We start from the raw sequence: 12750 nt of genomic DNA, 5'->3' as shown, positions 1-12750 counted from the left end.
GTGGTAAAAATGTGAAAGACAATCCAAGTATGTATATGGTATCCATGAGTTCAACTTCAATGCATAACAGGATAATTGCAAGTCAGGATTAGGTTCAGGTAGATATGGAATGATATCAATCCAAAACATGCTTTAATCTTAAATTTTCAAGTTCAATCAACAAGCATCAAAGAACTAAGAACAAGGGCCTTGATCCTAGCCTATTGAATCCAACATGCTAACAAGGTTACAATCATCATCAACCCCTATGCTAAATGCAACAACCCTATATGAATAAACCTAGACTCAATCCTAATATGCAATTGCAAACTACATGAACACTCTGTTTTTGTGGAAATTTTCGAAACTTTTTCAAATTTTTATGGTTTTTTTATGCAAATAGATGGATGCGTACTCAAACATGATATGATGCAAAAATTTGAAATAAGAGTCACAAAACACGACATTAGATACATCATCTCAAGCCCTCCTCCAAACTTAAATTACACAGTCTCCTGTGTAAGAAAAATTTGCAGGAGGATTTAAGAATCACAACAGAAACAATGCAGGAATGAAATGGTATGTACAAAGGAAAGGTCGGAGTACCTCAGTAGTAGAAGAAGGAGTCCGTGCTCGCCCAAGGAGGAGCGTGAAACTGACTCTGTTCTTCGCCTTGTTCGGGATCCACGGGTGTGACATCAGCTGGTTGGTCGACTTGCTTCTCAACCGCTTGCGTGCCCTGATGATTACCTTGAGCTTCAACTCGCCGCTCAACCTCAACCTCATGCTCATCTCGAGCTCCAGAACAACGCGCTGATCGGTGACTAGAAGAGGCTCTGGAACCTCGCGAACCGTGTCTCCTTCTCTCCCTGGACTCATGTGACGAGTGGCGTGAAGGAGCGGGTGAAGGCGGACGCTCCCGTGACACATATGAAGATTGACGTGCTAGGGAGGGAACCGGAGAGAGTGTTCTCTGACGAGTTGGCTCGCTGGAGACTTTGTGTGTGGCTCGAGAGAGGGGCTCGATCGGGTGTTGGCTTGAGTGGATCGAGTGTGGTAGTTGGAGCATGTGCGGAGTGAAATTGGCTCGAGCGTGACAGCGGAGGCATGGCTCGAACGAGTGCAGAGTGATGAACCTCTCAGGATGGGTCGAGTCTGATTCCACGCTGTCGGTTGAACCTTGTTCGAGTCGATGATGGTTGAGAACGCACAGTGGTGGTTGAACTCTGCAACACCTCTTCTTCATTATCCCAAACCTCTTCCTTAATTTCCTTGGAGGAGAACTTCTCATTGTACCTTGGAGCTTCTTGATTTTCCCACTCATCTTCTTCACCATAGCTGTTAACTCTTTCACTGAATCCCTTAGAATCTGAGTATTTTGTAGTTCATACAAACTGTTAAGCGCGGGAGGACGTGACTCTTGCGGTTGGTGAGGTTTAGGAAGCAGGTCTTGACGCTTAGGGAGGGTAACGACTGCACTCGATTTGGAGAATGGTCGAGTGACACTTTGAGTTTTCTCTTTGGTTACCAAAACCTCAGTTTCTGCCTCATTCACATCCTCAAAGATGTCAAACCCAGATTTTTGATCTTTCTCTTCAATCACAAAGGTATGTCCATCAATAGTTGGTTTCTTCCTAGAATCCCTGATATCAAACTTCATCGTGAAGTTTTTACCCAGATTGAGATCAATCATCCCATTCTTGACATCAATGACTGCGCCAACTGTAGCTAAGAAAGGTCTTCCTAGGATTAGTGGATCTTTAGGCTCTTCATCCATTCCTAGCACTACAAAGTCAGTAGGAATCTCAGCTTGTCCAATTTTGATGGGCAAGTTCTTTAATAGACCATGAGGCAATCTAGTAGTCCTATCAGCCAATATTAAGCGGAGGTTGCATGACTTGTATTCGTTGAATCCTAGCCTCTGAGCTACAGACAGTGGCATGAGGCTTACTGAAGCACCAAGATCACATAGGCACTTTTTGAAGGCCAATGGACCTAGAGAACAAGGCAAGGTGAAAGAACCAGGGTCCTCTAGCTTCTTTGGGATAATCATCTTCTGAATGACAGCCTTGCATTCATGAATAACCCCACCTATGTCATGCCCTACCCTCTCATCTTCCAGAGCCTTAGCTTGAGCTCCTTTAGCTATCTCCTCCTTCTCTTTGGTCTTTTCGGTTACCAAGTCAGTTAAAAACTTTTGATATTGAGGCACAAGTGCAAATGCATCAAGCAAAGGCATCCTAAGTTCAATCTCCTTGACTTGGTTTTCGAACAGAGCTTTGTACTTCTCAGTAAGCTGCTTCTTAAACCTCACTGGAAATGGTAGAGGTGGCTTGTATGGTGGAGGAATGAATCTCACAGGTTTATCCTTGGGAGCAGTGGGTTCTTTAGTAGCTTCAGGATCAGATTGTTTGGCTGACTCAATTGGATCCTTGAGCACCTCGACAGGATCCTTTATCTCAACTTCATCTTGAAGAAAATCCTCCCCATCTAAACTCTCAGTGTCCTCAGTGAGCCGTACATCTACAACTTGGGTGGTGATGGCATGGATAGTAGCATAGTCCTTGGGGTTTTGAACTGCTTTTCCGGGTAGTTGGCCAGTTGTTAGGGTAGAAATAGAAACAGTCTTGCCTTCCATGTACTTCATCTTGGAGTTAAGAGCTTCAAACTTAACATTCAGATCATTGTAAGAACATTCCATCCTTTGACTAAGTTCAGCAAATTTCTTAGCCGTATCCAGAGAACTACTAGCTTGACCTTGAAGAAGTTGTTGCAGCATGTGCTTCATTTCTTGATCTGGAGCTTGAGTAGGTTGAACTTGTTGAGGGGAAAATCCTGGTGGTGGTCCGGAAGGAGCGTGAGAACTTTGCTGGAACTGTTGCTGGAACTGTTGCTTAGGCACGAATCCTTGATTGTAATGAACAAAAGGTTTTTGCGGACCTTGTTGTTGCTGCTGAGAAGGGTACACCTGATCTTGTGGATTTACAACATTGGTGCTCCGGTAAGACAAATTGGAGTTCGTCTTGTAGGGGTTATAACCCTTGTTGTATCCACCTTGATTCTGGACGTAGTTGATTGCTTCAGACTGCTCACCCTTCCCATCCTAAACTTGAAAAGGGTCATCCTCAGATACGAAATGGACAGTATGTTGCTGACTTAGCAAGAGGCGGTCAAGCTTGTCATTGACATTCTTAAGGTCCCTCTTGTACTTCTCCTCAGACCCAGCATCGCCGCGAACTGTGCGGTCATAATCCTCATTGTAGTTGCCGTCAGACTGAGCGAGATTCTCAACCAGTTGCCATCCTTCCTCAACGTCTTTGTTCAAGAAATTACCGTTAGAAGCAGTGTCAAGCAGCATGCGGATTTTTGGAAGTACACCACGGTATAGAGTGCTCAGCAGTGACTCGTTGCTGAAACCATGGTGTGGGCACTGGCTGTGGTAACCCTTGAAACGCTCCCAGGCTTCATAGAATGATTCTGAGCTCTTTTGAGTAAAGCTGGAAATCTCATTCCTGAGGCGTGCTGTTCTATAGTTGGAGAAAAACTTGGCCAAGAATGCTTTCTTGCAACCATCCCAGGTCGTGATTGATCCCTTGGGAAGGTTTTTCTCCCATTGATGAGCCTTGTCTCCTAGGGAGAAAGGGAAGAGGCGCAACTTGTAACCATCCTCACTAACGCCGTTGATCTTGGTGAGACCACAAAGACGGTCGAACTCGTCCAAGTGGTCGAGTGGATCCTCCATAGGCAACCCGTGAAACTTGTTTCCTTGGATCATGGTAATCAGACCACTTTTGATCTCGAAGTTGTTGNTGTTGCTTAGGCATGAATCCTTGATTGTAAGGAACAAAAGGCTTTTGCATACCTTGTTGTTGCTGCTGAGGAGGGTACACCTGATCTTGTGGATTTGCAACATTGGTGCTCCGGTAAGACGAATTGGGGTTCGTCTTGTAGGGGTTATAACCCTTGTTGTATCCACCTTGATTCTGGACGTAGTTGATTTCTTCAGACTGCTCACCCTTCCCATCCTGAACTTGAAAAGGGTCATCCTCAGATACAAAATGGACAGTCTGCTGCTGACTTAGCAAGAGGCGGTCAAGCTTGTCATTGACATTCTTAAGGTCCCTCTTGTACTTCTCCTCAGACCCAGCGTCGCCGCGAACTGTGCGGTCATAATCCTCATTGTAGTTGCCGTCAGACTGAGCGAGATTCTCAACCAGTTGCCATCCTTCCTCAACGTCTTTGTTCAAGAAATTACCGTTAGAAGCAGTGTCAAGCAGCATGCGGATTTTTGGAAGTACACCACGGTATAGAGTGCTCAGCAGTGACTCGTTGCTGAAACCATGGTGTGGGCACTGGCTGTGGTAACCCTTGAAACGCTCCCAGGCTTCATAGAATGATTCTGAGCTCTTTTGAGTAAAGCTGGAAATCTCATTCCTGAGGCGTGCTGTTCTATAGTTGGAGAAAAACTTGGCCAAGAATGCTTTCTTGCAACCATCCCAGGTCGTGATTGATCCCTTGGGAAGGTTTTTCNGCTTCAGACTGCTCACCCTTCCCATCCTAAACTTGAAAAGGGTCATCCTCAGATACGAAATGGACAGTATGTTGCTGACTTAGCAAGAGGCGGTCAAGCTTGTCATTGACATTCTTAAGGTCCCTCTTGTACTTCTCCTCAGACCCAGCATCGCCGCGAACTGTGCGGTCATAATCCTCATTGTAGTTGCCGTCAGACTGAGCGAGATTCTCAACCAGTTGCCATCCTTCCTCAACGTCTTTGTTCAAGAAATTACCGTTAGAAGCAGTGTCAAGCAGCATGCGGATTTTTGGAAGTACACCACGGTATAGAGTGCTCAGCAGTGACTCGTTGCTGAAACCATGGTGTGGGCACTGGCTGTGGTAACCCTTGAAACGCTCCCAGGCTTCATAGAATGATTCTGAGCTCTTTTGAGTAAAGCTGGAAATCTCATTCCTGAGGCGTGCTGTTCTATAGTTGGAGAAAAACTTGGCCAAGAATGCTTTCTTGCAACCATCCCAGGTCGTGATTGATCCCTTGGGAAGGTTTTTCTCCCATTGATGAGCCTTGTCTCCTAGGGAGAAAGGGAAGAGGCGCAACTTGTAACCATCCTCACTAACGCCGTTGATCTTGGTGAGACCACAAAGACGGTCGAACTCGTCCAAGTGGTCGAGTGGATCCTCCATAGGCAACCCGTGAAACTTGTTTCCTTGGATCATGGTAATCAGACCACTTTTGATCTCGAAGTTGTTGTTCGGCACGGCGGGAGGGACGATTCCAGCACGTTGAGTGTGAGTGTTCGGTGCATCCCCAGCACCAATGTTTCGCGGTCCCTGATGTGGTTCATGCTGTTGTTCCATAGTGACGTGTGCGAGATGCTCAACGGGTTGACGAGCTTGTCGTGGGCGTTGCAACCGGTTGATTTCGTCGATCACAGGAAGGAGATTCTGATGCCCTCTTGATCTGGTGTGCATGCAAGGTTGCAATCAACAGGTTCCTGAGATGCAAAACAAACAAGCAAACAACCAAAACAAGTCAGTACTCAGAATGATAAGTGTAACAGAACTTAATCTTGCAAAACTTGAAATCTCAAATGTAACAATACGAATCCCAAATGGCAACGGCGCCAAATTGATACTAAGATTTTTGTGTCTCCTAGCAGGTTCAATTAACCTTAAGTGTTGTAGTATTTAAGGTGTCAATCCAAATGGGATGTTGCTAGCAATCAAGATGCAATCAAGGAATCACAAGTTAAGCCAATTCAAAGAGTGTTTTTATCTAAGAGTCCTAGAATGATCAAAATGCGAAATGGAAATGAGTCACAGAACAAGAAACAAGAATGCATGACAAGAAGCGAAAGTGAATAAAAACGCAAACGATTCTAAGCATGAACAAACGAAACAGTTCCAGGAATGTAATAAAAATCAGAAAGAAAGAAGTCCTAAGGATGGGGTAATTGATGTCGGTGGAGTATTCTAGTCTAAGGAGTGTTTAACATACCATAAGCAAAGTATCCCTAAACAATGAACATCACAACTTAGCTAATCCAATCTCTTGGCAAAAGCTACTCAGACGCAACCACTTCCATACCTAGCTCTCGCTAGAGAAACGTGGTCGAGCAGGCATGACAGACAAGTTCATTCGTGTCAACAAACATCCTAGACAACTAATCTCTTAGGCTAGGAACGTAAGTCTCTGGCACTAGTTGGTCAGACATTTCATCAAACACCTTTTGGGTGCGGAAATGTCTCGAACCTAGTTCCAATTGATCAGAGAGAAACAAGTAATTCTAACTCTAGTCCAGAAGGGAATTTTACAATCAAAGCTTAAACACTCTACATCCTAAGATCCTCCACCTAATCTATCCCATCCTCAGGAACTACCACACTACTCAGATCCGAAAATCATAGTCAAGGATGCAAACACCGAAATCATTGAATCAAGCATAATAAGATAGATAAAAATAAGATTAACAACTTTGTAGAAGGAATCAAATGCAAAATCTCAATAAATCTCAACGATATCGGAATACAAGTCTGAGAACGTGTTTTGGATGCTAGGTTAAAAACCTTCTGGGAACGAAAACGAGATTAAAAGATAAGATGTCTCCGCAAAGACTTAACAAAATGTATATATAGTAGTCCAACATGGAAAGCCCTAAAACTTAAAACGACAAGGTAAAGCGTCGGTTCGGTAATCTCCTGAAGCGTGTGAAACCAAACGTCCTTCTTCCCGACATGTGCGATCGAGTCCGTGTGCGTCGAATGGAATGCAATGTCATCATGGCTCGGACGGAAGGCTGAGGAGCATGGCTCGGACGGAAGGCTGAGGAGCATGGCTCGATCAAACAAGCTGGAGTGTGTGCCGGGGAAGCATGGCTCGAGCGTGGTGTATACGCATCCACTAAAACGATGATAACTCTTGAACCACACCTCCGATTGACTTGAAATAAACGGCGTTGGAAAGGTAACTCAATTCCCTACAACTTTGATGAAGACGTCGAAAGCTAAATCCCACTCGAGTGCGATGGCTCGAACGGATGGCTCGGACGGAACGGAGATGGTGACAATGGCTCGGACGAAACGGAGATGGTGACAATGGCTCGGACGAGACGGAGATGGTGACAATGGCTCGGACGAAACGGAGATGGTGACAATGGCTCGGACGAAACGGAGATGGTGACAATGGCTCGGACGAGACGGAGATGGTGACAATGGCTCGGACGAAACGGAGATGGTGACAATGGCTCGGACGAGACGGAGATGGTGACAATGGCTCGGACGAAACGGAGATGGTGACAATGGCTCGGACGAGACGGAGATGGTGACAATGGCTCGGACGAAACGGAGATGGTGACAATGGCTCGGACGAGACGGAGATGGTGACAATGGCTCGGACGAAACGGAGATGGTGACAATGGCTCGGACGAGACGGAGATGGTGACAATGGCTCGGACGAAACGGAGATGGTGACAATGGCTCGGACGAGACGGAGATGGTGACAATGGCTCGGACGAAACAGAGATGGTGACAATGGCTCGGACGAGAATGGCTTCCAACATCTCCTAAATACATGAAATACTCCAAAATGCACCATGTATGCAAGGATGATGCAAGAACTACCTAGACGTGCAAAGTGTATAGAAAGAACCAGAAAACGATGCAAACCAATGAGTTATCCTAGCTAAATGCATGATAAAAATAGGCTAAGGAGAGACAAAATATAGACATATCAACCGTAGAGCAAAATTATTTATAATTAAAATATTAAAATTATAAATTGTATTTGTTTGTTAAATATGTTATAATTATATAATAACTGTTAAATAAACCAATTAATACCGCAATAAAAATTATTTTTTTATATAAAATTTATTTAAATTTAATTACATATGTCTATTCTCTAATACTGATAGTGTTAACAACATAATAAAATGATGTTTTACCCGTGTAACACCGAATTACTGATATTTTTTAATTTATATAAATATCGATAAAATCTGTCCCGCTATATAACTGCGTCTGGAGATATTTTAACTCACACTATATCATCTTAATTTTTAATATTTATTATGTATCTACGGTATAATATTTATCATATTTAACTTTTAAAAAGTTTTAAATATTTTTCATATTTAAACTTTTAAAAATCTTTAAAATAAAGAACCAGAGTAAACCAAATAAAAGTTTTTAAAGTTTGAATGCCTGATAAATCAAGGGTCTACTCATTTGTATTCAAAATCATTTTGGCAATTGAGAATATCATTAATGTCATAGTTATTTCAATGTAATTTTCCGGAAATTTTTTCTACAAATTTATTTTCCGGAAATTTTGTCTAGATTATTAGCAAAAAAGTATATTTTCGCGGGTCCTATGAAATTTTGGACATCGTTTTGTCTACAACTTAAATAAATGGAGGCCCTTAAATTATAAATTATCAAGAGGACAAAATTAATTGCATTAGTAGCATTAATTGCAAAAACTTTCCTTATTAGTATTTTTGAGCAAAAACTGCTGCAAAAATACTAGTATAGATATGGGTAAGTTGTTTCTAAAAAGGTGGAGTTAGAGATTTTAAAGAGAGTATTAATATCTTCAAAATCTCTTAATTTTAAGAAATCTTGGTTGTGCAAAATATTGTCTTTAATTTTTATTTAATTTTATAAATTAAAAATATTTAATGTCAATGACATTCCCTGTAAATAGTACTAAACTTCAGGATTTATTTCATAGTTGTCTCCAAAAATGTATATATATATTGATTTGATATGATGTATTAATTATGTTTGATATAAAATATTTAGTTCTATGCATTAATATGAAATATATAATTAAACTTAAAATATGGTTTATTACGATGATATAGATATTTAAATGGTACTTACTCTCCTATAAGAGTTTTTGAGTAAAAACACAAAGATGAATAAACAATAAATATTATGTTATCTATAAAACTTCAGCCAATAGAAAAATATATTGCATACTTCAAATAGTCATAAATTATTATATTAATAAAATTTATACATAAAAATTTGAAAAAATATTATACAGTAGTGCAAAAAAAGCCGTAAAACTCTTATATAATGGAACTCAGAGGGTATTAAAATGAAATATGAGAGTTTCATATTCAATATTAAGATATTACAAGATAAAATCTAAAGACATGTATATTACTACTTAATTATTCTCAATAATTGTTTAAAAAAATTTACCTGCGTAATAACGCCGGCCTTATCTAGTGTTATGTGTGTTTATATGTTGATAAATTAATGTGTTTATACAGTAAAACCTCTATAAACTAATACTCTATAAATTAATAAACACTATAAATTAATAAATTTTGTTTGTCCCAAGTTTGTAAAAAATATCAAAATTTGATAAGATAATAAGATAATAACTTTTTTGAAATTCTGATGTAAAATATGGTCCCAAAAATATCATAAATTAATAATTATGTTAATATATATATATATATATATGTTGATATATGTATGCTTTAAAATTTTGAATTTTCTTCTAAAACTCATATCTATAAATAATTATTATGCTGTAATTTCAAACCTATAATAGATAATATTTTATAACATGTCATAAATATAGCTAAGTTTTTTTAAAGTTTTCAATTTCTACATATGCACAATTTTTATTTTGATAGTTTTATAGATTATATGTAATTTATTGTCAATAATGTTTTCTAAATATTACAAATTCAATTCTAAACTGATAACATCCTTAAGCTAACCTTCTTTTGCTAAAATTATCTCAATTCATAATTTTAAAAAATTTAAACAATTAAAGTATATATCTATAAATTAATAATTAATTTATACTATAAAATAATTATTATTAATTAATAGATAAATCAATATCACTATAAATTAATAAAATGTCAGAGTCCAATATCGCTAATTTATAGAGGTTTTACTGTATATTGTACTAATTTATACTTAATTAATGGATAGTTACGTGTAGAACTGTTATCGGACATGTTCATCTGTCATGAAATGCTTACAATCTTAGGTGATTTTTTTTATTTTCTCTAACAAGATTAAACAAAATAAAAGCTTGCTTCTTTTTTTTTCAGCCAAAATAAAAGCTTGCTATACAAGCCTAAACAATAGGAAACCACACACCAGCGTTAAATATTCTACCAATATCTCCTAAAATTAATTAATGAAAATTTTAGTATCCAATAAAGAAGACGCGGCACAAAAACCCTAGCTAGCTAGGTTCTCCGATCCTTGTATCTTCTCCTTCCAACTTGAGCATGATGAGAATTCTTCTACAACACGCAACGCGTTACGGCATTCGCTCCTTCGGAACCCTATCATCATCTCCCACAGCAGCAGCGAGCCAAACATTGCAGCACCGTATCCCGGATGCTCTCTATCGAAATGCACAAATCCTTCCGGTGCTTGAACACTGGCGGCAACAGGGGAATCAAGTGAACCCTTCACATGTTAGAGTCATCATCAAGAAGCTTCGAGATTCCAACCAATCTCACCAAGCCCTTCAGGTTTTTATTCTCCCCCTTTTCCCCCGATTCGGTTTCTCCATCTCTTATTATAGGTGTTGGAGTTGATGTCTTACGGTGATGTTATTAGGTATCAGAGTGGATGAGTAAAGAAAAGATCTGCAATCTAATCCCAGAAGATTTTGCAGCTCGGCTTCATCTCATAGAGAATGTTGTAGGCTTAGAAGAAGCAGAAAAGTTCTTTGAAAGTATTCCAAAGAACGCTAGAGACGACTCTGTCTACACCACTCTCTTAAACTCGTACGCAAGATCAGAGAAAACCCTGTGTAAAGCTGAAGCCACGTCCTTAAAATGAGGGAGTTAGGTCTTCTCTTAAGACCTTATCCTTTCAATGCAATGATATCTCTCTATTGTACACTAAAAGATCGAGATAAAGTCGAGGAGCTTTTGCGTGAGATGAAAGGTAACGACGTCGAGCCCGACAGTGTCACAGTAAACAACGTGTTGAAGCTATACTCAGCTGTGTGTGACGTAACCGCGATGGAGAAGTTTTTGAATAAATGGGAAGCCGTTCATGGGATAAAACTCGAGTGGCTTACAACTCTTGACATGGCAAAGGCTTACGTACGAGCCCGTTCAAGTGGGAAGGCTATAAAAATGCTGCGTTTAACCGAGAAATTGGTGGATAAAAAGTCTTTAAAATCAGCTTACGACCATCTCATGAAGCTGTATGGTGAAGCTGGAGAGAAAGAAGAGGTTTTACGTATATGGAACCTTTACAAGAAGAACATAGGACATCGTGATAACGATGGTTACCGAACTGTGATACGTTCTCTCATAAAGGTGGATGATATTGTCGAGGCGGAGAAGATTTACAAAGTGTGGGAATCTTTGCCACTTGAGTTTGATATCCGAATCCCGACTATGTTAGCCTCTGGTTATCGAGACAGGGGAATGACAGAGTTGGCTGAGAAACTCATGAGCAGTAAATCCGTAAAGGACAGAAGAATGAATAACCTATCACTCCACTTTTGGAGCAATGGGGACATCAAATGAAACAGTCTGATCTCAAATGCCTCATTAAGAATCTCCATGATTCCAATCAGTTTTCAAAAGCGCTTCAGGTTTTTATTCATTATAACTTTATTTTAATATTTCAAATCAAACTAATATTGTTGACGTTCACGTACGGTACGGTGCATTACTTTGACAATAAGGCTTGTTTTCAACTGTTAGGTTTTAGAGTGGATTGGTGAAAAACGAGTTTGTAGTCTTTATTCGGAAGATTATGCAGCTCGTCTTTACTTGACCGAGAATGTGTTGGGTTTGGAAGAAGCAGAGAAGTACTTTGAAAACATCCCTGAGAACATGAAGGATTACTCTGTCTACATAGCTCTCTTAAGCTCTTACGCGAAATCAGACAAAAACATGGCTAAAGCCATGACCACTTTCAAGAAGATGAGAGAGCTCGGGTTCCTCTTGAAACCTTCACCATTCAGCTTGATTCTCTCTCTCCACAAGCAGTCAAATATGGTGGAGGAGATTCTTCGTGAGATGGAGGAGAACAACGTCGATCCTGATAGTCTCATGGTGAACAACGTTTTAAAGATATACGCGGCTGAATCAAAGGTAGAAGAAATGGAAATGTTTATGAGACAGTGGGGTAGAGGAGATGGAATCAAGCTAGATAGTGGCACAGTGGCTGCAATGGCAAAGGCCTACGCTAAAGCCGGTTCAATAAAGAAAGCGATAGAGATGTATGGTGATGTAGCCGGGTGTAAAAGAGAGGTGCACCTTCTTTGGGACAGATATAAGAGGAAGAAGGAGGAAGAAAAAAAGGAGGCTGAGAAGGCTAATAATATGTTAAGCACTCCGTTGAATATAGACGACGATGGATATCGAATTGTGATTAGCACTTTGTTAAAGCTGGACGATGTACAAGGAGCAGAGAAGGTATATGGAGAGTGGGAACCGAGTGCACCGAAGATGGATGTGAGAATACCGGGTTTGCTGATTTCTCGGTTTTGTACCGAAGGGAACGCATTGAAGGTTGAGGAAATGTTACAGTCGATTAGCAAGAAGAGGATTATGATGCATTTAAGGATGTTGAAAGATTTTACAATCAAGGTAGTGACAAATTTTGTTATTTGTGTGGTTTTTTTAGTGTTCTTATGCTTAGACTTAGAAAGTCGTAGACATAGATACTAGTAGATAAAAAGACATGGATTTTCCATTTTTAGATATATTGTGAACCAAGAATTCTTAATGATAGTTTACGGGTATTTCA

General features: G+C 40.0%; 1 protein-coding gene and 1 pseudogene across 1 annotated transcript in view; one reads left to right on the top strand and one right to left on the bottom strand.

Moving 5' to 3' along the window:
- Positions 1–12750, top strand: part of LOC104759465 — a 35652-nt pseudogene that overhangs the window by 7688 nt on the left and 15214 nt on the right.
- Positions 12668–12750, bottom strand: part of LOC104759464 (ABC transporter B family member 14) — a 5431-nt gene continuing 5348 nt past the window's right edge. The window contains exon 10 of the mRNA XM_010482386.2: positions 12668–12724. Coding sequence (XP_010480688.1) covers positions 12668–12724 — 57 coding nt within the window. The remainder of the gene's footprint in view (positions 12725–12750) is intronic.

The sequence above is a fragment of the Camelina sativa genome, chromosome 17 (genome assembly GCF_000633955.1).
Source record: "Camelina sativa cultivar DH55 chromosome 17, Cs, whole genome shotgun sequence".
NCBI classification, from domain to species: Eukaryota; Viridiplantae; Streptophyta; class Magnoliopsida; order Brassicales; family Brassicaceae; genus Camelina; species Camelina sativa.
This window is presented reverse-complemented; position numbering and strand designations above follow the sequence as displayed.